The sequence below is a fragment of the Crotalus tigris genome, unplaced genomic scaffold, assembly GCF_016545835.1.
Source record: "Crotalus tigris isolate CLP2741 ecotype Arizona unplaced genomic scaffold, ASM1654583v1 scf7180000017987.690289119674:8195010, whole genome shotgun sequence".
NCBI classification, from domain to species: Eukaryota; Metazoa; Chordata; class Lepidosauria; order Squamata; family Viperidae; genus Crotalus; species Crotalus tigris.
In genome coordinates, this window is record NW_024096758.1 from 5,524,846 (window position 1) to 5,549,387 (window position 24,542).

The following is a 24,542-nucleotide window of genomic DNA, read 5'->3' on the forward strand; positions in this document are numbered from 1 at the left end:
CATGAGGATGTTCCAAGAGCATAGACAGATGCTTTGTAATTTTTTTACTTATTTCTATTTCTCTGTATTAGTTTACCATGGCAGTGCATGCTAAACCTCTGCCAGTACCTAATAATTAACTATTAATAATTAACTATTTCAAAGCAATAAATTTGAAAGAACATATTCTCTGCTCAAAATAATTTGGAATTGAAAATTGAATAGCCAATATATACCTTTACACAGCTTTATGTGCACTTATATAAGAACAGTATGTACAATAGTATCCACTATACCTCAAAAAGGATATTGTAAGTTAGGATAGCAAAATGTGGTTAAGATAGTCTATGTGTTGCTAGGAGTTGACAGTAATTTGATGGCAAATACCTATAATAAAAAAACAGAGTGACTCAAGTTCAGGTTTACAGCCAACTTTGGAAACTGAGTGGGTGACTTTAAGCCATACCATCTTTCCTTGCAAGGTTGTTGGGAAAACTGGAGGAAAGAATGTTATGCACACTGCCCTGAGCTGAGTGAAAGGCACAATAAAAGTTTAATGAATAAATAAAAAACCTGCCTTGAAGAAAAAGACATTTGAGCATTTTTAATTTATAAAGAGAATGACTGGGAATAGACAGATGCAGAACACCATACATAAAAAAATAAGTTTGATAAGGGGAACAGGCTGGTTAGTGAACAATTGAGGGCTGATTAAAATGATTTCCCATAGCATACACAACTGTGTAACAAGTTGTAGCAATTGAACCAGTTTTGATGGTTTTAAATAGGGATTACACAAATTCATGATATTGTTATTGCCTATTAACAAAAACGACAATCACCAGTTGGGGATAGTGTATATCTCAGTAGCAGCAACTGGAGAATTAGAAGCTTAATAGGAAAGTTCTGATTTGCTAACCACTTGCTTAGATCACACCTCAGATAAACACATACAACAAGGTTTGTGTAGTTTTCAGCCAATTCCAGTACTCTGACTATATTCAGGCTGTGTACGAACCAGCTGTTAATTCGTGCATACGTTTTCTGCTCCATTACCAATGTTCAAAATTGTCAAGGGCTGTTTATTCCTGATTCAGAAACTACAGAATCAGAGGGAGCTTTTCTAACTACGTATATGATTAGAGGCATTTCAATGATCAATCTGAAAAGAGCTAAGCCGCAGCCGAGTTCTCCTTTTGCTTCACGCAGCGATAAGAAAGAAGGTTTTCACGCACTGGCTCCGCAGACAACTGGAAATACAGAACAGCTCTACACTGGCTGGTTCTGGGTCACGCAAGCACTGTGCACTCAAAATCAACTTGCGCAGGAATATCTTGTTCCATTTAATGTAGCCATAAAAGCCCCGCCTTGTCGCCTTGTCCCAGTGAAGCTCGGCGGACGGCTGGAGTGAATGAGAACCGCGGGGGCCGCCTTGCAGCACTCTGTCCAATCCACAGGCGTCTTAGCGCGCAGGTCGGGTTCTTATTGGCTCGACTAAATCCTGCCTCTGCCGTCCCTGGAGTGCCTCCGTCGCAGCGCGGCTTGTTGTCTATTTAGTTGGCTTCAGGTTCTGAGCTGTGGTGGAGGTTGGCCTGCGCCCGGTGAGTTCTACTTTTTGGGCTGCCGGGTTGTTGTGGCTGGGGAGAGCGGTCTCCCGTCGCCGGGGTGATAGCCATGTACGCCGAGGCCTTGTCACGCTGGGTTGGTGGACCATGAGGGGCCAGCTCCCCCGCTTGCCCCTCGCGGGGGACGGGCCTGCGTAACTCTGGCGGAAGCGCGTCGTCCTGGTGCTGCGTCACGAACGGCCTCCGCCCCGCTTGTCCTCCTATTGAGAGAAGTCTCTCCTCTTTCAACGTGTAGGTCGCCTCCTCCGTTGCGGCGATGTCTGAGGGCGAAACCAAACAACTATCCGGCAATATCTGTGCCGACCAGAAACCTGAGGCTGCGTCTGCGGGATCCGGCATGACCTCACTTTCGCCGCCGTTAGCGGCGGCAACTCAAGAGGAGGAGGAAGAGGAGGAAGAAGAGGACGAGTCCGAGGACGAGTCCGAAATCTTGGAGGAATCACCTTGCGGGCGTTGGCAGAAGAGGCGGGAAGAGGTAGGCGACGAAGCCTGTGCGTTCCCACGATCTCTGTGACTCGAAGCTGGCGCCTTTCGGAGGCCTGCACAAAAGAGAGTAATCCTGAGGAGGCTAGAAAAAGTTCCTTTCCGAGAGCTCTTAAGTGTGTTGAGTGTCTCGTTCTAGTATTCATGCTGCAGAGGTTTGTAGATAAACAGCTGTCAAAGACATAAGACTGTGAGAGGGTCAATTGGATTAGATAGCGTGGAAGTTGAGATTTGACTAGTCATAATAAGCAGTTTTTAGGACTTAAAACAGTTGCCCCTTTCTCCGTAGATCTGGAAGAAACAAGACATGAGAAGTAGTAGTTATTTTAATACAGTGGTAGGTTTGGGGTGAAGTGCCTCTGTTTATAATCAAGGTATTCCAGACAGCATTTCAATCTGACATTTTCTTGTTTAGAAATCTGCGGCTTTGCCTTTATGTAAACAGTTGTATGTCTAGCTTGCTGTGAATTGTCTGTTTTGATTGCTAGGATTTCTATTTCCAATCTTATAATAGATAATGGGACTTGAATTAAGGAATTTGACTTTTAAACAACTCTTTTTGCTGAAAGACAGAGGAAAAACAGTTTTTTAAAGTCATCCTGAGAAATTTATTGAGATTTTATTACTTATTTTGCTATTTGTGTTTCACTGCTCTCCCCAGATGATTTTCAGAGTGACTACCAATATAAAATAAACAAAATTTCAAAATCAAAGTCATAGAAGCTGATTTTAATGCCAGGATTGTAGACGAGACTGGGGAGTCTTGACTGAAACTTGTTTGGGGTGTGTTTTGAGGAAGTGTCCTCTTCCTTGATATTTTAAATATAGGATAATGTCTCTTGCTATTAAGGAAGTTATTTGTAAGAAGATATTTTGGATAATTTTATGTGATTGAATTTGGCAGATTAACAACATAGCTTTATGTTGAAGATTTTAGAACTGACAGCCTTTGGAATAGAGGCTGTTTTCCTTTTTGTAAAGACATGTGTTGTTCTGGATGTTTTGAAGTCAAGATTGTTGGAATAATGGCTTATTTGGCTGGGGAAAAAACTAGCCATCATTGCTGATTTTGAGAAATCAATTTAGCTGGGCTAGCAAAGATAATTACAGTATTATCCTGTTCTGTATATTGAAAGTCTTGATTTACACAACACTTTCTTACACAAAACCCTGATGGTTTATTTTCAATAAGCTGTCATGAAGTTTGATTGCTACTAAACTGTATTTCAAAAAATTTGCTATGCGGGACTCTTGGCTAATTTTGAATTCTCTTATTCTGCTTTTTAATTCATCCTTTAAATATGAAAGTACATAAAACTTTAGATATACAAGATAGTTTTCCTTTGCTGAATACAGAAATGCCGTTCTCCTCATGCCGTTCTCCTAAGAATATCACTGTTACTAAAATAAAGAAAAACACAGTCTGTGCTATAGAGTTCTCTGTCAAAAAATGTACTGATGGTGACTACTGATGAACTAAGTCTGAGCTGGATGGCCTTTTGTTGATTAGGGATTTAACATTTGGAAGAAGCTGAGGATTTGAGAGTAGTTAGGAGCACAATTTAATTAGTTTTGGAAGGAGTTTTCCTTTTTATAAATATTTGTACAGTACACTGTTTTTCATTTTGAAACAGAAAATTATGCTTTGAATTTGCAGTAGTCACCACACAGGAACCTGAAGGCCAGAAAAAGAAGGCTGTTCTGTAGATCTCTTGCCTCTGGTTTAGGCTGTTAATAGCTACTAGCCATTATGGATGCATATACCTCTATTATGAAGCAGTATGTTTGACAATATCAGTTGTTGAGAACAGGACAGCTTTTATATTTTCCTACTTGCAAACTATACATAGACATTGATTTACTGTAGCAGCTTTATTAAGATTTTCAATTTCTTTTCATCTTAAAAAGTTAAGGCTAATATGTTTTTTTAATAACATTGCGGGTGGGGGGGGGGAAATCAAGTTAGTTTCCTTTACAGATTCTCTTTGTAGACTTTGTTTAACACACTTTATCTCCTCCCCTCTTGTGGTCAATAACTGAGTGTAGTGTTTTGTCCGGTCTTGAGCTTTGGTTGTTTTGTCTTTTGCTTTGCTTTCTTCCTCCTTTCTTAAAATAGATTTGCTAAAGCCTGTGAACCATGCCACCAGCACTTTAGCTGGATGATTTTTATTGCTGGTTTTCTCTACACATTTTTGACTCAGCACTTTAACATCCTCTGCTGTTTGCAGCTGTTCTCTAGGTCATGCCATTGTTTGATGTTCTCACTTTTTCCCATCCCCCCCTGTCTTTCAGGAGCAGTGTATACTTTTAAATATGTCTGAGATCATAATGAGGTTGACTCTCAACTTGGTAATGATGTGTGAGTCACTGATTTGGCCCACAAGATGATTTGGCTATACATCAAGAAAAGGGAGGAGCAACAAAGAGACATATGATTCCCCAACATGGGTGGTTGTGTAATTTTTGGTATACTGCTTTACCTAAGACTTCAGGAATCACTGGGCTAGAATATTTATGCTGGGGAATGTTTTTTTTTAAAAAAATGACCTTTTTTTAAGTTCTAGAAGCTGTAGGGACTGTGTTGGTGATATAATTGGAGGGATCAGAGCAATTTTTTCATCTCTTGTGCTCCTGCCCCTTCATACAACACATGCATTCTTACTTGAAATTTAATATATATACATTAGTACTCGTTTTGCTATACTGTGATTTTGGTTTTATCCACTGAATTTTGGCAGCTTCAACTTGTGGGGTTAAGACTGCAGGCTGCCTTCTCTTGGATTTAACAGTTATAAAGAAAGCAGGAATTTGAAAAAACAACTGGTACTGGAAGCTTGAACTTAGAAGAGTTGAGAATTATAAGCCTTAAGAATAGGTGCTGCATTGAGCTGTAGAATTAAAGTCAGGGGAATGCTAAAAATAAAGAGTGGCTCAGAAACACAATAATGCTAAGAAGACAATTGTCATAGGCACAGTTCTCCTGCAGCTCTGTGATGACAGAATTTACTTTCATTTTCAGAAAATCACAAGCATGGATGGGATAAGAGACTCCCAGAGTTGATAAGAAATGTAGAGGTCTTTATATTGAAGTGAAATGCAGGCGATTTAGGATCAAAACTAGAAATATTGTAAGGTTCAACTATCGATTACTGAATAAATTACAGTTGGCTGGGTATGTACAATATATATAGTGTGGTTTAATCAAAATGCTCTAGTTCACAGAGCATCTTGAGTTCTAATCTCTTTATCTTAAGGTATTATATGAGCCTAATAATTGAATTCAAATATGGAAATAGCTACCAGTTTACAGATTCAAAGGAGGAATTGGACAAATTCATGACGGATCAAGGCATGATGGGCAGTGGAAATCAATAATTTATGGATCTGTCCGCGATGACGCATGGAAGATTGTGATGTGGAATGTAAGAGAAGTTGGTAAAGAATATGAAAAAAAAACTTTGATACTTTAAAAAAGAGAGCATGTAGTTCAGTCACCTGTTTAATACAGGAATCCCTGACAGATAATCTGACACAGTGGTTCTCAACCTGTGGGTTGGACCCCATTTGGGGTCGAACGACCATTTCATGGGGGTCGCCAAACAAGGCTGTCAACCATTTTTTCCCCCTTTTCTTTGGCCATGCCCCTGGCACCCAGTGATGTATAAGTGGTTGGGGGTCACCACAACATGGGGAACTGTATTATGGGGTCGCGGCATTAGAAAGGTTGAGAACCACTGATCTGACAGATATAGCATGTGTCTAGCAAAGGTGAATCTGAAGGCAATCTGTTGAATTACTGAACAGCTTTTCATTTTAGGACATATTCTTGATCTTCAGTTAAAATGTGTTTTCTTGTAATTTAAACCCATTTTTAAAAAACCCATCTAAAACTGTTCAGCCTGATGCAGATAGCAAACTAGAAATATACAGGTAGACCTTGCTTAACAATTGCTGTATCTAGTAATTCTTTGAAGTTATGAGGGTGCTAAAAAGTAATTTTATGACCAGTCCTTGCATTTATAACCATCATAGCATCCCTGGGGTCACATGATTGACATTTGGGAGCTTCACAACCAGTTTCCGACAAAAGTCGCAACAGTAAAATTGCAGGTTACAGTCATGTGATGTTTTGCTTAACGACCAACAGTGACTCTGTTTGACCGCTATGAATGGGAGGTGACATAAGTCTGTTGTCATATGATGTTTCACTTAGCGACTATGTAGCTTAGTAATGAAATTCTCAGTTCCAATTGTGATAACTGAGGACTACCTGTCAAAATAAAATAGGTTTCTAGAAAATACTTTTAACCTTAGTCTGAAGTAATATTTAAAACTGTGAGAATAAATTTGTAACCAGAATTACAACGAGTTAAAGTCTCTTTTACATTTTCTTTCTATATCTCTCCTTTGCAGGCTTTTATGTCTTTTCTCACATAAACCCAAACTCCTTACCTCCCATTTTTTCCCCATAGTTACTCATAAGATATAAGTGTGATTCTCCCCACTTTCTTATATGGAAGTGAGAGTTTGATATATTAAAGAAACGTAACAGTAAGTTGAATGTAGCTGGAATTGGGTACTAAAGAAGTTATATGGTGAAACAAGAAATGGAACCAAGGACAAATAGGTATTGAATTAATGTGAACTTTGAAGTGAATGACCAGTATGAAAAGACATTGAGATGAGGATGAGTGGGGATCAGATTGCAGAAAATATGAAGGATGAGTGAATGGATTAAATTGATGAGGAAGGTTGATAGATGATTTGTTGGACAGTGTTGATGAGATTCTGAAAAAGAGAAAAATGGATAGGTGAAATAACACAGACACTGTATGATGTATAGACATGGTAGAAGCAAGAATGGTTTGCATAGATATAAAATTATGGAAAAATATAGTAAATTGTGTTAGTTTAAATTCTAGATATGCTGGCTTTTGTGGTTTCTCATCTTTTTTCTTTAATTTATTTGGCAAACTGTATATTCCATTCTGATCCTGAAAGGAAATAGTGTGATGTATATGTTTGTAGTGGCTAATCTTGATGGTTGAACCAGTCATCCATCCATCCACCCATCTTTAGTGTTTCTAGACCCCCATTTTCCTCAAGGAGGGACTCAAATTCTAGTTGCGAAGGAGCAATAGAGGAGTACATTTACCATGTCCTGCTTTTTATATTACTGGATTCACCTGTGTATTTGTTTTGAGAGATTTGTCTAGATAGTCTTTGGTCGGATCCAGCAGGATTCATCTTACATTTTAAGGTCAAATAGCAATAAGGTGCAGATACAGCATCCTTTCTAGTCTGCCTGAAATTTGGCTTTTATTTCTGTCCATCTCCATCTAGGTTAATCAGCGCAATGTTCCTGGAATTGATAGTGCCTATTTGGCAATGGATACAGAAGAAGGAGTGGAGGTGGTTTGGAATGAAGTCCAGTTCTCAGAACGCAAGAATTTTAAGCTTCAAGAGGTGGGTGAAACTGGAATGAAGAGTTGTGAAAAGGCTGACAAGATATCTATTGTATGAGGGCTCAAATATTCAGTGACTATGAATAGGTTTCTTGAAATCGAGTAGACAAGGAGAATGAAGGTGTTACTGGATTATTTTATGTTGTTGACTAGTCTGCTTGCTTGACTTAAATTTAACTAATGCCTCCATTTTGAAGTCTGAGAGTAAATATGGATGAAGAGCTATGTGTGAAGTAGATGAGTCCAGTTTCGGGCTGTGTTGAAACTCTTGTAATGATATTTTCTTTTTCTTAAGTTGTTTACACTATTTTGTTTTGCTGCTGCTGCAGGAAAAGGTCAAAGCTGTCTTTGACAACCTGATCCAGTTGGAGCACCTGAACATTGTGAAATTCCATAAATATTGGGCAGATGTGAAAGAAAATAAAGCTAGGGTAAGTAGAATTTTATGTGATTCCCTCCATCATTTATCTTAATGTTAAAAATATGAAGCACCAGCAGTTGATAACTTCCACCCTATTACTAGGTTATCTTCATTACGGAATACATGTCCTCTGGTAGCCTGAAACAATTTTTGAAGAAAACAAAGAAGAACCACAAGACTATGAATGAAAAGGTAACTTCTTCCCAACCTCGTATTCTCTTTCCAATTCTCTAAATTGTATTTGTGCTATTCTTTTTTTTTTTTTGGTGTCTGTAGCTCTTGGCCAAGGTACTATTGCTTCCCTTCCTACCAAAGACTGTGAGTAAAAATTGGCTATCTAATTCATAACCATTTAGTAAGTCTGTTTCCTGCTGAGAGCCCTGAGTTAATCCATATAATTCTGAAGCAAAGTAAAAGGAAACCAGCTGTGATATGAAAGTCAAAAGTGTCCAGAAGTAAGGAGAATAGAAATGGCATTATAGAGACACCAAGTGAGGACTTAGTTTTGCAAGAGATGCTGAAAGCTTTTTTTGGTGATATTTCATTTGTATTGCAGGCCTGGAAGCGTTGGTGCACCCAAATCCTTTCTGCCCTCAGGTATGTGCCTTTACATATATGAAAGGGAGGACAGCCTTGAGCGCAATGTTGGTGTACAAATGATTATACTAGTTCAGAGGCTCGGGAATATCTGTATATTTTTTTATTTCTTGGATAAGGTTTTTGGAGAAAGTAAAGGGAAGAATCTTGCTTCTTTTATTGCTTACATTGGTCTTCAGAGCTTCTAGGGCAGAGGTCCCCAACATTTTGGGCACCAGGGACCAGTTCCGTGGAGAAAGGTTTTTCCATGGATCAGAAAGTGTGTGGTTTTGTGTGCTGCCTGTATCCCATGCATGGGACTTAGCTTGTTTGTGCGGACTGGTTGCTGGCATGCCATGGCCCGGTACCAGTCCATGGACTGAGGGTTGGGGACCCGTGCTCTAGGAGTACTATGTGATATTGTTTCAGCAGCACAGTAAAGTTTCCTTAGAAAGCTCAAAAAAAGACTTGGATTCCAAACAAACTTTACATTCTTTGGATACCAGAAATAATAGAAATGAGGAAGACATTGTTTTTCTGTTAATAAAAAATACATTTTCCTTTTACCTGCAAACTGATTTTGCAAACTATCCATTTGTATATCTAGTAACTGATTCAGTCTCTATTGTGTTACTATTCCAGTTACCTTCACTCCTGTGATCCTCCCATCATTCATGGAAACTTGACTTGTGATACCATCTTCATCCAGCACAATGGGCTTATTAAGATTGGATCAGGTGAGGCTGTTGTGGAATTAATTTGTGATTTAATGTATGCTATGATTCCATTCTTGGCTTGCTTTGTTCCCTGACATTGGTTCAAGCTTTATATCAGTCCAAGGAAAGCTCTAGGGCTTGGAGCATATATTGTTATGTCTATATAATAGGACTCTGTTGCAACTGGTGCCTCTACCTTATATCTGTTGTTGTTGACCTCTGGAAACTTCCTGGACCTTTTGCCACTTGCAGGCTGCTCTATCCTCTTTTTGTAGCATCTTTTGCAGGCAGAAAACTTTGCTGCCAACTCATTTTTATCTCTGTCATTCAAACATTTGGAACCTTGGGGGGTGCTACTTGTTCATGGCTCTTCCAAGCCAATCTTACACTTGAACACAAAGAACCATCAAAATTGTAGGGAAAGGCAGGATGGGTAGAGCTCTTTGTTTCGCTTCTTCGCTTCAGTTTCTTGTGTCCAGTCTTAGTGAGCTGTTAGTAAACAAGTAAAGTATCGCTGTTGGCTGCTCCATTTTTCACAAATATATGCTTAGCATTTCATCTCATTTTTTTGTGCTGCTTATGTCCTATTCAATGAATTATGCCAGTTTAATTCATGAAAATTATCAAGATTACTTTTGAAGCTTATGGGACAGTGTTAATCATGATTTAACCATGGTCATCTTAACTCCATATATTGATATAAACATAGTTTCTGGATAGTCAATTGTTGAAAAAAAAACTCATATAAACAGAATAGTTGTGTTGGATCAAATCAAAGATCTCAGAAACCCATAATTCTGTTTCCCCAATAGCCAACTTAGATGCCAGAGGGAAGCCCATAAGCTGGTTAATATGAGCATTCTGCTTCTCATATTACTTTATTTATTACATTTTTATCCTGCCACACTCCCATTGAACTCTCAGAAGTTAGTGATTTATATACATCATGTTTTTTATGTAAATATACTGCCCCAGTATCCAAAATAACACAGTGCTGTCATATTTAGTAGCTGTAAAAAACTTTATTTCCCATATATTTATCTGATTACTTTTAATGTCATAAGAATTGGTAGTCATCACTACTTCAGCATCTTTTCAAATTGCAATTTCCAAGTATTTGGAGGGAGGCATAATGACTACATTGGAATCAGATTCCTCATAATATAAAGTATTAATAAAAGCAATATTTTATGGTGTGTCTTTGGGTTTAATGTAGTATGGATCAAGTAAATAAAACTACTATGAGAACTCTTCATAGCTTGTAAAATCCAAGTAAACAGGAAATATCCTTAAGAATATGATATATATGTGTATATGTATGTATATGTATATGTATGTGTGTGTATGTATATATATATATATATATATATATATATATATATATATAACATGATCGCCAACGTCCGATAACGGATATAGCACAAGAAGAAGAAGACACATACACACACATACACACACTCCGTGAATCAAGCATCAGTAGTAAAATAAACATGGTTATTGAAATAGGTTGTTGCATTAAGTGATCTTACTGTCAGTCTTAATTACTTGAGATGTATCTTCTTGAAAGAAGTGGACATTGGAACTCAAGCCTCCAAATAACAAAAATGTGGTTCCAAGTGATAGGTAATGGAAGAGTTCTTCACAAAAATAAAGATTTCTAATTCTGAAATTAGTCTTCTTGCTTTGGATAAAATTAGTTGAGAAAAAGACTTTGTAATTGTTTCCTTATCTTTTGATGTCTTTGAAGGTAGAGAATAGAGGAAGAATCTTGACTGGACTAAAAAGTTATAGATTCTGCAGTTGGATTCACAAACATCTATCACTGCATCTGAAGGACATTTTTGTAGTAATTATCTTCTGTTAGGATTACTACATAATTAAACCCAAGAAGTAAACATAAAACAAACCTAGCTCTCAACACTGTTTGAATAGAGGGTCATGTTAACTGGCCATCTCTGACAGAAGAACAAAACTAGAACACTAGCCACTATGTGTAGTTTGAGTTCTGTTTTGATGGACAGTTCTGTTGGTCTAAGGAAAGGGTGCATGGCTTAGACTCTGCATGTTCTGAACAGGTAATTCACATGAGTTGAGAATAAGCAGACTGAGCAGAGTTTGCTTTGCAGTGACTAATGGCAGCTTAAATAAATTGAAATACAACAATCCGAAGTAGCTTTGTGATTGCGGTGCTTCCAGGACTGCTTTTCCCTGGGAGTAAGGAACAATTGTTTGTCTTTATCCCAGAACTCTTGTGCGAAATTAGAATTCTTGAAATAGCTCTTTGAAATAAGCACTTGCTTTTTCCTTTCTTTCCTCAGCATCCGAGTGACGATTATTAAGAATACTATAATGATGAAAAATTGGCCTGCAGATAGATGCAATTGAAATCTCATTAAATATTTTGAAAGGGAATTTAGTGCACTCACCCTTTTCCCTGTTTGATGGAATGTTGAGAAGGAAAGCAAACAGAAACATGTCAAATTCAGAAACGAAGACTTCCTGCAAGAACTCCATTGAAGAATAAGAAGGAGAAGGAAGCTAGGGTGCTAAATGGCAGGAAAGATAACCTGTCCTGCATGGAACTGGCTTAGGAGTTATCTAAAGGATTAACCACTAACCACTATATAGTCAACCTTGGCTCCTTTATGACTCGTGGACTTCAACTCCCAGAATTCCTGAGCCAGCAATTAGGGTCTAATTCCATCTTTGTCCTGATTTATTAATCACTATTCCATTTTTTCTCTTCTCTTTAAAACAATCTTTGGGGTTTTTTTGGATATTTTTTGGGAGTTCTTCCAATCTTCATTCTGCTTTTTCTTTCTCCTCCCCATTCTATCACCATAGTTCAGGCAAATGCATCCCAGTAGGTTTCCAAGCTCAGCAACACCAGAGGCTACCATTGAGGCTCCCAGAGACAGAGGTACAGAGGTGGTGAGGTTGGAGAAGTTGAACAACGGGATAAGCTCTCAGCAAGGTGCATTCCAAAAGAGAGGGAGAAGGAGAGCTGCAACTTAGAAAGTCTGTGATAGGGATTTACCAGGTAGAGAGTAGCAATTCACTGAATATTTCTTCCCTTGGGAATAGTTGGAAGGATACTAAAATATTTAAAAATCCATATTTTTGAAAATTGAAGGGCTTGGAGATAGACGAACAACATTTTTTTTCTAACCAATCACCTGGAGATGTTGTATATACTGTGTGAATGAAATGCAAGAAAGGCTTTCTGTTTTCAGGCAGATCCTCCATCTGAACCTTTTCTCTTTTCCTCCTCCAAGGAAAGGCACGTGGCCATCCAACAGCAAGTCAAGAGAAAGAGTGGGGTATTGGTAGAGGGTGGAAAGGTGGCTCTGGACTAAGAAGTGGATTCTGAGAAGTAGAAGATAATAATTTGCAGTTGATGGATGGGCCAAATATAGGTGTTACATTTGGTTCCTGCCTCACTTCCCATGGAGACTCTATACCCAAAACAGCTGAGCACTGACCTCTTTTGTGGATTAGAGGTTCAGGATAAAAACCCCTTCACTCTGTCCTGATGAGACATGCCCAGTCTGTCCCATTGCTCCGGGAGGTACAGTGGCTTAGCTGAAAGGCTGGCTCTTCCATCAATTCTTGGTTTTATTTCCTGCTGATGGGCTGCCTCTCTCTCTCTTTTTCTTTCTCTTTTGCCAACAGTCTTTCATAGGATTTTTGCTAATGGTGAGCAAATCTCTCTGCTCTGTGATGTGACTGTGACTTTCTAAAAATAATAATATATATATACACACATAAATGGCATCATATATATATATATATATATATATATATTTGTATTATATACAAAAGCTCCTTTTTCCCTTCAGTGTCCCTTGCTTATGACTCTAGTATAGTTGCGCCTGCCCTTGGCTCTTGGTTGGAGAGGAGTCCCGCCCTTCTCTCTCATTTCTGGTCTGTGTTTTCTCTGCTGTCCTGCTGCATGCTTCCTCCTGCATGTGAAGTGCTCTTGTCTGAGGAGCGGCTGCTGTCTCCTTCCCTTGCGGCCATGATTGGGATTTTGCTTGCTGCTTGCTTCTGGCCTGAGCTGTGGCCAACTATTTATAGGGATAATGGGTGAGACTTAAAACAGTGCTAAAATGTTGTCCAGTTTAGGGACATGTTGAATTCTTTTTGGGGTTTCTAGTTCTAGGCTCTGCTTTGAATGTTCTTATTCTGGAACTATTCAATTCCCTTCAACATAGAAGGATCTCTTGGGGATTTGCTTGCCTTCCCTATCCCAGTGCCTAGGTATAATAGGTAAGCAAGCCTTTCTGTTTCTGGCAGAGTAGAGTGATTAAAACTGAACAATGAGATAGGTTGCCAGGAAAGAGCATAGAGAAGATGAACCTCCAGTGAAACATTAGCCAAGTCTGGCAAACAGAGGCCTTGGGGACTGATTAAAAGAAAGAAAAAGCTTGGATGGATGAGAGTTGCTGATGATGAGTCTGTGTCTTTGAGTTTCCAACTGAGAGAAACCTTTGGGATAGTTGTATGTCCAACAATGAGGACTGAAAAGAACCTTGTACCAAGTCCATGTGGTCCTTGGTCTAGAAAGTTCAGAAGATTGCAAAAAACAGATGCCATACTCACTGAGAGGAGAGTGATGGCTGTCAAATGGAGGAGAGTGCTATTCTTTTGCTTAATCTGTGCATATGATAGAAAGAAGATGGAATTTCTTCCATTTCATGATTTGGGTTTACACACCATGCTAAGCAATAATATAGTTTTAGACTTCCTGAATCCAGTTATAACTTAATCCCCAATCGGTAGCAAAATGAGATATGACGAACCTAGCCTACATTTATTAAAATAAGTAGCATATTTACAATACATTATTATATTTTTTGTTTATTTTATTAAACAAATGTACATGGCTACCCAACTCACATGCAGTGACTTTGGGTGGCTTACAACATTAAAAATCCACAATCGTTTATTAGTCCTTAAGCAGTGTTAAGAGATGGAGTTTACTAGTGAGTTCATCCAGAAGTAGAGAGTGTATACATTAGTTTTAGTCTGTTGAGAACATAGTTACATTGTACATATTTAACTGTTGACATACTGAAAAACACCAGTGAAGTTTTATTAATTTAAAACCATGTGTAAACCTTTGCATTAATGAACACAAAGATAGTTATGAAAGAAACTTAATAATTTTATAGAAAGAAATTGAAACAAGTATAATCAAATTAATAATAATCAAATATAGTATTAATGAAGAACTGTTAGTGTACATGAAAGTTGATACCAAAATAATTGTAATGCCCTAGAGTACTACTAGTTTAACAAGTAGAATCCACTGGAAGTGGGTGACTAATAAATTTAAATTATTAGCAAGCAATTAAATAATATAATAAATAATTGAAATAATATGGGGAAATGAGTTGTTATTTACATCCATCTCTATTTTGACAAACTATAGTACATACATGGAATGCATATGTACATAATGGAATGCATATTTCTAATAATGATCACTGGTAGCTACAGCTACAGTTTCTCAGTCTGAAAAAAAGTTTTATTTAATGAGGATCTAAAAAGGGTTGCCTGGTAAAAAACTTTTTCAACTTATTTTCAAGCACTTACCAGATTTTTGGTTGATGCAGAAAGTATATGGGTGTAAGAAAAGCAACATATTGCAGGAAAATTTCAAACTGGAGCAAATATCTGGAAATACTTTTACTCTATTGGAGAGTAGACTTTGACATTAAGCGAAAAATAATATATTTTTAATTTGTTTGACTGCAGTAGTGGTGCTACTAGATCAATTTTATTCTGGACTGTGGTTTAAAGTATACAGGCTTAGTCTGGTCCTGCCAGTATTTTTTCTGTTGTGTGGGGTCCTTGGTGCTCTCTGAACTTGATATATTAGCAGGTTACATATACATAAACAACATCTACATACCATTCAAAAGAGACAATCAAAAAGTAAAAAGGAAACAACCCCAAAACATCTCTTGACCAACAATCAACACCCAGATGAATAGAGATAACACCAAGATTAACGCTAGATCAAAAATCAAGAAACTACCAATTCAGACAAAAATGCTAACAATAAACAGAGCCTAATCAAGAAACCACCAAGACCGTTCCTTCCAACACTGACAGGGCAAGCCCCTAGTATATAAAATGAGAGCAAACCCCACTCCCTTGACGTACTGGTGATGTTACCTAGTTTGATAATTAAATGTCTGCAAGAAAACTACAATCTCAGAGCACTAAGGAGTCCAAGTTCACAGTTCAGCCCTAAGCTACAAATATTCTCTTCCATCAGAAGTAGTTGTCCTTTCTCATTAGTCTTAAAGCATAATCTGCTGCTTGACTTCCACATGCTCATTTTCTGTCATGTCAAGAGGGTCTAACAGCTTTTGGGAACTGTTATTTTCAGTCTATTCCTCTCACTTATCAAAAGGTGAGGCATGAACGAAAATATCTAACACTGCTTAAATAGAGTGAATTAGCTTGCACCATCCTCAAGCCTAAGACTGGATTTGTACAATACATGTATCTTAGTTAATAAATTAACCCATTTCCTGGATCTGTGTAACATAAACAACAGCAAACTAAATACACAGGCTAACTTGGCAGAATATCTAAGCCACATATACAAAAGCAAAAAAAAGTGAAGCTTTGCACATTGTGTAAAGGCATCCACTAGGGTCTTTAACTGAGCTAATTAATATTGGAAGAACATAGCACACAAACAGTTGTGTATGGATAATATGGGGGCTTAGATTTTTTTTCTTTCTTTTTTTATGTCCACTGAAGTTATACCCTGTCCACAGTGGATCTTTATTGGTTTCCAAATTTTCTCAGGATGACTTTTGTATCTTGGCTAGAATAAGACTTGGTGTGCCAAGAGCTTCTTAAGAATTTGTGATAGTCATTCACTGACCACTTTGTTTTTCTTTATTTATTGGTCAATTTAGGGACTGTTTTAATAAGCAGGTTAAATATATTTTAAAAGAAATTATAAATGTCCAGGTGCTGCCAGAAGCATGGCTTTGTTTGCGGTATCAACTGAGAAAGTTGTGAAAAAGATAGGGGGTAAGTGTTGTTGAACAATTGGGCATGTTATTGGGGAGTTGCTTTCTTTGCATAAGACAGCAAGGTGATGGGTAAAGTATCAGCATTTTGGGATCTACTTTGAGCTTTGCCTGCATCTGTGCCTGCCTGGAAAAATAGTGGCTTGGTGTAACTATCCGAAATAAAATTGTTAGAGAGAATGGGCTCTTTTACTGTCATCAATGGAGAAAAGCTGCTCACCTATTCTAATAGTGTATGTGTGTGTGTGTGTACACATACGGAATCTACTTTCTTCTCATGTATGTTTCTTTAGAAAGATGAGATGATTGCTTTGCCTGGCTTTGAGTTGATGCAGAAAAGACCTGGGGTTTCTGGAAGAGAATGTAGGCATCCCTCTTTTTGCTTCTGAGTTCGCTTATGATGTGGTGCTGCCTGAAAGCTGGGGAGGCCGGACAAGAGCAGTGCTTCTTTGTTTGGGGTTCCTTGCAGAGATGAACTAGATGGAAGCTGCCTGAAGTCCCAAACACCAGAAAGGAAAGAGAGGCATGGACTCTGATTGCCTACCGTTCTCTTCTCTTATAGTTGCCCCAGATACCATCAACAATCATGTGAAGACCTGTCGTGAGGAGCAGAAGAACCTGCATTTCTTTGCTCCAGAGTATGGCGGTACGAATATGAGGGTATTGGGACCTGCAGTTCTATATGAACTGCAGCAGAAGTGTTCAGTATGTTCTCTCTGCCTTAGAGATAATTTCTGATTATTATTTTTTGTTCTAGAAGTTGCACATGTGACTACAGCAGTGGACATCTACTCCTTTGGAATGTGTGCATTAGAGGTAAGTTGAGGGCAATTAGTATATGAAGGCGTCCACCCCATTTGTACACAGGGCCAGGAAATCAATTCCATGTTAAGAGTACCTGGCAAATTGGACTGTGCTTTATCTTCCTTCTTACACAGGTAGTTCTTGGTTAACAACCATTCATTCGGTGATTGTTTGAAGTTACAGTGGTGCTGATTGGACTTATGCCCAGTCCTAGATGTTGCAACCGTCACAGCATCCCCTGTAGTTGTGTGATTGTAATTTGGGTGCTTGGCAGTTGCCTTGCAATTTAGACGGAGCATCCTGTGGTCATGCAGTCGCCATTTGCAACCTCCACTGCCAGCTTCCCACAAGCAAAGTCAATGGGGAAGCCGGCAAGAGGTTGCAGCTGGTGGTCCTGTGATGTTGCACCTAACACCTTGTGTGGGATTTCTTAATGACTACAGCTAGAGCTGCTGTTGTAAATTGGCACAGTCACATGGCATTGCAGATTACAACCCCGCTGCTTATTCCCAATTATTGTTGTTAAACTGAACTATCTGTACTTCAGTGAATCATTTACCTGAGCTTCTTCCGAATATTATCTTTTCTTGGGACTTATAGAATGTTTTAGCCCTCTTTGTGTAGGCAACTGTTCTGACATATTTCTGTCAAGGTCATCTCTGTCACTCAACACAGAAGATGAGGGGATAGTTTTTTGTTATAGCTTCAGGGTTTGGAGAACAGACCTAAAGAGGGTTCTGTTATTTTTTTCTCTTGTTCCCTTTCAATTAAGACTGTTTCTAAATTCCTTAGTATCCTGATATGCTCCTGTCTGAAGAAATAATGACTAATAAAATTAAATGATTGGAATGAAACCAATTTCTTTGTTGAAAGTAAATTTAATCTAGTGGAAAGATAAAAAAAATAGTTGTTTGTTTTGATTCACATATAGGGTGATGAGAAAGATTTTTCTGTCGTGGCTGATAAAATTTTCTGATAAATGGTGGACCTGTCTGTGGCGGTCTGAAGATATCGCCCGTTGACATCTGTTTCTATCCTGATAGATGGCAGTGCTGGAGATCCAGGGAAATGGTGAATCCTCCTATGTGCCACAAGAAGCTATTAACAATGCCATCCAATTGCTAGAGGATCCATTACAACGAGTAAGACTGTCCTCAATTCTTTTCCTTGCTTTCCTCTTCCATTCTTTTTCCCAGCTCTCATGACTACAGTAGCACAAAATTTGGCCTCCTTTTTGCTTTCTAGGAGTTCATTCAGAAGTGCCTGGAGCCACAACCTAGCAAACGACCCACAGCTCGTGAGCTTCTCTTCCATCAGGCTTTGTTTGAAGTACCCTCTCTGAAGCTTTTGGCAGCCCATTGCATTGTGGGCCATCAGCGTGAGTATAGCCAACTGAAGTCTGGGACTACTGCTAAGAGCAAAACCCTTCACTAGTGTGTAAAAATAATGTCTTTTATGAAATGTATTTGTAGCTCAGTAACTTAATACATTATAATATATCCAAAAGTACCCCAAAATAAAATTACAAAGCAGAAAAATTCAAAGGAGGTAGCCAAGATGAACAGAGAAGGTCAAAATAGCTTCCTTTGTATCTAAGCGAGATTGACCATCCTGAAATTTGGATGCTCTCACATGTCTTCTCCTAATGCCTCACTGTCTAATATTAGCATCCTACTTTCTCAAGATTCAGTTTCCATTATCATAAATGTGGAAGGTGTGTGGTTCAGAAATGTGAAAAACACATAAATGCGGGTGGACTTCAGTCCAATTCTCTTCCTTTTGAATAGTAGTAAAAAGCCCTAATAAACAAAGAAATATTAATACATTGCCTAAAATAATTTGCTTGGGGGGAGGAGAGAGACATTGTAGTTTATCCCTGGACTATCCAGTTGCGATTTCAGTTAAAATGATTAAATTAGCTAGGATAATGTCTATTACCTCAGTGAGATCAACCTCTTCCTAAGAATTTAAAATATCCTGATAAGAATATATATGCTACTACAAATGTGCAATTTTATAAATCTTCCTGTTGCAGTTGTCTACCCTGTCCTTTATTTTTTATTTGTTTGTTTGTATCCTGCCTTTATTATTTTTATAAACAAACTCAAGGTAGTGAACATATCCAACACAATGTCCTCCTCCTATTCCCCCCCTCCCACGACAACAACCCTATGAGTTGGGTTGGACTGAGAGAGAGAAAGATTAACCCAGTCATTCAGCTAGCTTTCATTTTTTTCTAAACTAAAAATAGTTTGTTTTTGTAGAAGGTTATATTGCTATCAGTGTTAATGCCCTTTTTTGGTACAAAATTAAAATATTTACAACCACTTAGGTTCCCTCAGTATATGTGTGAAGTTAGAATTCATTGTACCAACATTTAAAATTCTGCATCAGTTTGAATTTAACACGTTCATTCCCCGTGTGGAAATCTTTTTAAAACATAATTTTAAGTCTGTTTAAATTTTCACGATACTGAATAGTTAAATCTCCATTTACAAATCATTTTAATTCCATCATTTCATTTATGTTTTATTTCTTTTTAAAATTTCTGTGATACATGTACAGCATTCTGGATAGCCATGCTTCTCTCCCCTCCTCCCCCGTTTCTTCATGAGTCCTTTGTTTTATTTCTTAAATCTGCTTTTTTTAGTTTTTTTTAATTCTTCAGGGAAAAGTGGAAAACATGTTTAGGAAACCACTGGTTAAAACAGTGAGTTAGTGAAGGAAAAATAGGATAATGTGTACCTTTTATTTTGTGATAGACATGATCCCGGAGAATGCACTTGAAGAAATGACCAAGAACTTGGACATGAGCGCTGTACTGGCTGAAATCAACCATGCTGATCGTGATGGTGTCCGTATGATGTGAGTTTGAATAGTTGGGAACTGATGGGGGAGACAGCTTTGAGGTGGAGTTTAGGAACTGAGTGTTTCTCTGGTTCTATGCAATGAATTGAGGTCAGCAGAATATTACATGGAATGGGAAACAGTTGACAGCTGGCTCATTAAAGGGTGGATGTGAACTTATGCTATAAAGATTAAATTGGTGCTCTGCCTTGTCCTAGATTCTCACAGTCCCCAGCGCTGGAACTAGACAAGTTCTTGGAAGATGTGAGGTATGCTCCTTTCTCCTGTAAGGGCTCTCAATGGGATTCTGTTACTGAAGCTAGTGTCCTGGGCAAGCCAACCTGACCCTTTTTTTGTAGTTCACTGAATTAGGCGATACATAGAGTTGAGTTATTCCGTTTGTGATTCCACAGAAATGGAATCTATCCACTTACTGCCTTTGGCCTGCCCCGACCTCAGCAGCCACAGCAAGAGGTGGTGAAATCTCCCATTGCCCCCCCATCAGTAAAGACTCCAACACCAGAGCCAGCAGAAGTGGAGACTCGCAAAGTGAGTGGCTGGTCCCTAATCCCCGTCTCCTTGGCCAATAATAGCAAAGCCTCATCTTATCACACTTCTTTGTAATTTCCAGGTGCTGCTGATGCAATGCAACATTGAATCAGTGGAGGAGGGTGTGAAGCACCATGTATGTATCAGCAAGGCTGGGTGACTTATACCAATCTAGGACTTCCATTTGCCTACAGTGGCCTATTCCCTTTTGGGGGGAAATTGTACCCTAGTGTTGAAAAGCACATTAAGGCAAAAATGCAACTTTTTTTTTTTCTTCTATTCAGTTGACACTACTGCTGAAACTGGAAGACAAACTGAATCGGCACTTGAGCTGTGACCTGCTGCCCAGTAAGTCAATGTCCTTCTCTTCTTTTCTTTTTCATCTTACAGAAAACATACCAATTCTCTTATTTTCCTTCCTTAGGTGACAATATTCAAGAACTGGCCACTGAATTGGTTCAGTTAGGATTCATCAGTGAGGTAAGTTTCAGTCCTGTTCAAGACTTATTTTCTCTTTTTCTGGGGAACTTCATTAGGAGTATAGGGATAGGTCAGTGGTGGCGAACCTATGGCACGCGTGCCAGAGGCGGCACTCGGAGCCCTCTCTATGGGCACATGTGCTGTTGCCCCAGACTTGTCTCCCCCCGTGACCCCCTCCTCACCAGCAGCCCCCCCCGGAGGAGAGTTGCCCCCGAGCGTGACCCACACAAAGCAGCACAGCCAAGGACATGGCAGCCAGGCAGCATAGACAAGACTCTGCCCTCACGCTCCATTGTGCACAGTTGATGCTGTGGGGCGAGCAGAGGGCGTGGCCACCATGGTGCTGCTGGGCTGCCTGGGCGATCTGTGGCAGGCCCTGGAGGCGGTGAGTGGCTCTGCAGGCAGGCAGGGTGGGGCGGGGCAGGGGGTTGAGCAGGAGTGGGGCCAGTCTTTGGGCACTCGGTCTCTAAAAGGTTCGCCATCACTGGGATAGGTTATCTTACAGTGCTTTTTCCATTCTTTTTTAGGCTGATCAAAGCCGGCTTAGCTGTTTACTTGAAGAGGCGTTCAACAAATTCTTCTACTCGCGGAATGGGGCATTGGCAGCTGTCACTGTGTCATCATAATGACCATCTTGCTGCTAGCAGGTGTACCTGTTCTGCATCTGTGCAGGGTACTACTCTAAGCCGCTGCCACCACCGTTGCCAGCTTGGATGTGCCTCCTGCATGTGTTAGAGCCAGGTCCTGCAGACAATCGCTGCCAGTCTTAAAGGCAGGGGGGGCAAGGTGGGAGGGGAGGGCTGTGTGCCTTGTCAGTATTATTTTCCCTGTGGCCAATGGCCTTCCTTCCCTCTCCCTTTTTTTGGGCTCACATGCATGGAGTTTTCTTTTGCTTGAATTGTACAGGTTTTTTTTTTGCACAGCACAGATGTCTGTCTTATTATTTAAAAGGGTGGGGGGGATGGAGAAGTTAAGTTCTATCCCATTCCATGCTGGCCCTCCACATTACACATGCACTCTCTAGCCCCACAGTCATTGCCTTATCCCCTCCAGATGAACTCTTCTCCTTCCCACAGTTGCTTCGTGCACCAGCCTTGCTTCGAGTAGCCTTGGCTGCATCTGTTGTGTGGTGTGAGGGTTCCCTCTGGTCAATAGAGGAAGTAGATAGGTGAACTTCCAGTTCAGACAGCAGGTGGTAAAGGCAATGTTAAACCATCCTTTCCTTTAGGATATTATCTAATGCCTGCAAGCTTGGGGCCAGTTTATCAGAGAAAGTCAACCCTTCCTGTGCTGGAGCTGTTCCAAGTGTCATTTCTGTTCCTATTTTTAATAAATTGTTTTGTAAATAATTAACTGCAACCTGTTTGTGATTGGAATCTGGGAATCAGAATCACAGAGTTAAAAGGAGCCACTTAATCCAATCTCCTGCTCACTGGGAAAGGGCGTTAGTGATTGGTGTTGGGCTGTTTGTATTCCTGAAGTTTCTTGATCTCTGCTTTCATATTTTTAAAGATATTATCTCATCCGCTGACTGTATCCAGGTTGAATCTGAACCTAATTTTCTCTTCTGCTTATTCACCAAAAAATTGCTCACAATTTTAGCCAGCTTTTGCTTTAAAAAGACAAGAAAAATGCTCCCTTGGTTTCTAGGAACTATGTTCTATAGCAAATACTATTAGTTTCTGAGTTGTGCGAGTTCTCTGAGTTTGTTTTTATTTGTAGACATTTTATGTCTAGGTAACATCTGGAGAAGATCCTAGAACTAAGATATTATGTAAGTTGATATCTGAAGACTTTCCACTATTTAATTAATAATTCTATGTTGAACAGAAAAAAATCTTCCATACAGTGCTGAGATAATTGCTTTTACGAATGAAGGCAAATATATGTGTCCCAGAGTAATTGCAAGATCTAATCTGGGTCTGTCACTGGGACTAGAGGTTTAGTCTTCTGAGTTTTCAGACTCATCTTGGAGTCCATCCTCAGGGAACTTCTCTCTACCAGAATATGCTATTCTGTGCTTCCTATTTATGTGGTGCTTTCCTATTGGTTGATTGTTGTGTTGATGGCAGGCAATTGGCTGTTGTTTTCTTGTGCTGTCAAGTCGTTAGCTCCTAAGTACAGATAAGGCTTCCAAAGCCTGACTTAACAATAACAGATCAAGAAAATGTGTAGCTTCAGCTAGCCAGCTTACAGTTCTCTCATAGCTCGGAGGTTATTAAGATCTGAATAATGAGCAAGTTTGGACTCAACCCCAGCAACACTATGGGTATGTTACCAGCTTTAGTTCTGGATGGTGTTGCACTTCCCCAGAGGGAAAAAGTATGTATTCTGAAACTCGCTCCAGATTTGCATCTCTTAAGAAGCAAGTGGAAGTCATGGCCAGAAGGACCCTTATATCTTATGTACCAGTTATGTCTTTTTAGTTAGCTTCCCAGTGCAATTCATGATGCTGGTAGTTATCTATATAGCTTTGATTGATCAAATTATTTTTGACTCCTAATGACCACATATTCTCCCTCACAATCTATGCCAATTTTTTTCAGAACTCCCAAAGGTGCATTCATTAGTACTGTAACTGAGTCCATTGACTTTCCGCTGGTCATCATCTTCTCTTTCCTACCACCTTTCTCAGAGATAGAGCTTCTCCAGAGAGTTAGGTCTTTGTATAATGTGTCAAAAATAGAATAATTTATGTCTCAAGTGAGAACTCTGGGTTGATTTGATGATCCATTGGTTTGTTTTCTTGGCCACAATTTTCTCAGGAATCTTCTCTAACATCAAAGTTCAAAGTCTTCCTATCTTGCTTCAAAGTTCTGCTTCCAGTTCCACAAGGAATGGAACACAGGGAGTGACACGGAATACCATATCTTGTACAAGTTTGAGCTTTGTATATATGGACACATCACGGCTACATGGCTTAGGGCATGGATAGCTACAACACCATCTTTCTCCAACTGTACTTACCTATATTGTAAAATCTAGTAGGATTGGCATTCTACATGACCCATCAATAAAATAATGTCCATCTAATGGGAACCTCAAGAAATGTGTCTTCTCTGTGTTCTTCCTGCCATTTGGAACAGCATTTCCCTGATACCTGCATGGTCTCAATTTTTTTGTTTTTTAGGAAAGCTTTAAAAGCTTGTTTTTCCAACCAGCCTTGGGCCCGGGCAATTTGTGAAGTAGCATCAGAATGCTACTAGACTATCCCTGATAGTCTTGTTCTTTAATTTTTATTATTGGATCACCCTCCTTTAATTCCTTCATGGTATATATTATAGACTACATTACGGTTATTAGAGTTTTAATTATGGATGTTTCTGTTTTCAAGTCAAGGTAAAAGTCTCTGAATTGAACTCAGCTCCTGATGGCTTCATGAATTCATTCACTAATGCTTTCTTGAAGGATTGTTTTTTTTTTTTTAAATCCCAACTTAGCTTATAGCCTTGAAATGTCTTAGTGGCCTCCACTCCAAGTACCAAACAGGTTTGACCCTGCTTGGCTTTTAGAGAATATATAGAGTCTTTAAAATTGTC

At 39.2% G+C, this 24,542-nt stretch overlaps 1 protein-coding gene across 3 annotated transcripts; it reads left to right on the forward strand.

Annotated features, from left to right (window-relative positions):
- The first annotated feature begins 1,286 nt into the window (after positions 1–1,286).
- On the forward strand, positions 1,287–24,048 carry NRBP1 (nuclear receptor binding protein 1). 3 transcript variants are annotated; one of them, XM_039346134.1, is made up of 19 exons: positions 1,287–1,580; positions 1,840–2,079; positions 7,431–7,553; positions 7,882–7,983; positions 8,076–8,165; positions 8,530–8,570; positions 9,192–9,286; positions 16,262–16,324; positions 16,886–16,969; positions 17,081–17,139; positions 18,171–18,269; positions 18,373–18,505; positions 19,890–19,992; positions 20,193–20,243; positions 20,388–20,523; positions 20,606–20,659; positions 20,808–20,871; positions 20,948–21,003; positions 21,531–24,048. In XM_039346134.1, exons 2-19 carry the CDS (start codon positions 1,861–1,863, stop codon positions 21,627–21,629), a joined length of 1,671 nt encoding a protein of 556 aa, XP_039202068.1. In that variant the 5' UTR covers positions 1,287–1,580; positions 1,840–1,860; the 3' UTR covers positions 21,630–24,048. The 3 variants fall into 3 exon arrangements, with proteins under 3 accessions (XP_039202068.1, XP_039202069.1, XP_039202070.1); XM_039346135.1 differs by lacking the exon at positions 16,262–16,324 and adding an exon at positions 12,938–12,961 and having other exon boundaries at positions 1,289–1,580; XM_039346136.1 differs by lacking the exon at positions 16,262–16,324 and having other exon boundaries at positions 1,297–1,580.
- Positions 24,049–24,542: the final 494 nt, after the last annotated feature.

Excerpts from the sequence above, each read along its gene's own strand:
- NRBP1 (XM_039346134.1), top strand. The coding sequence starts at position 1,861 with ATGTCTGAGGGCGAAACCAAACAACTATCCGGCAATATCTGTGCCGAC. Across the intron at positions 2,080-7,430 it reads GGCAGAAGAGGCGGGAAGAG|GTTAATCAGCGCAATGTTCC; the intron begins GTAGGCGACGAA and ends ATCTCCATCTAG. Across the intron at positions 20,244-20,387 it reads AAGTTCTTGGAAGATGTGAG|AAATGGAATCTATCCACTTA; the intron begins GTATGCTCCTTT and ends GTGATTCCACAG.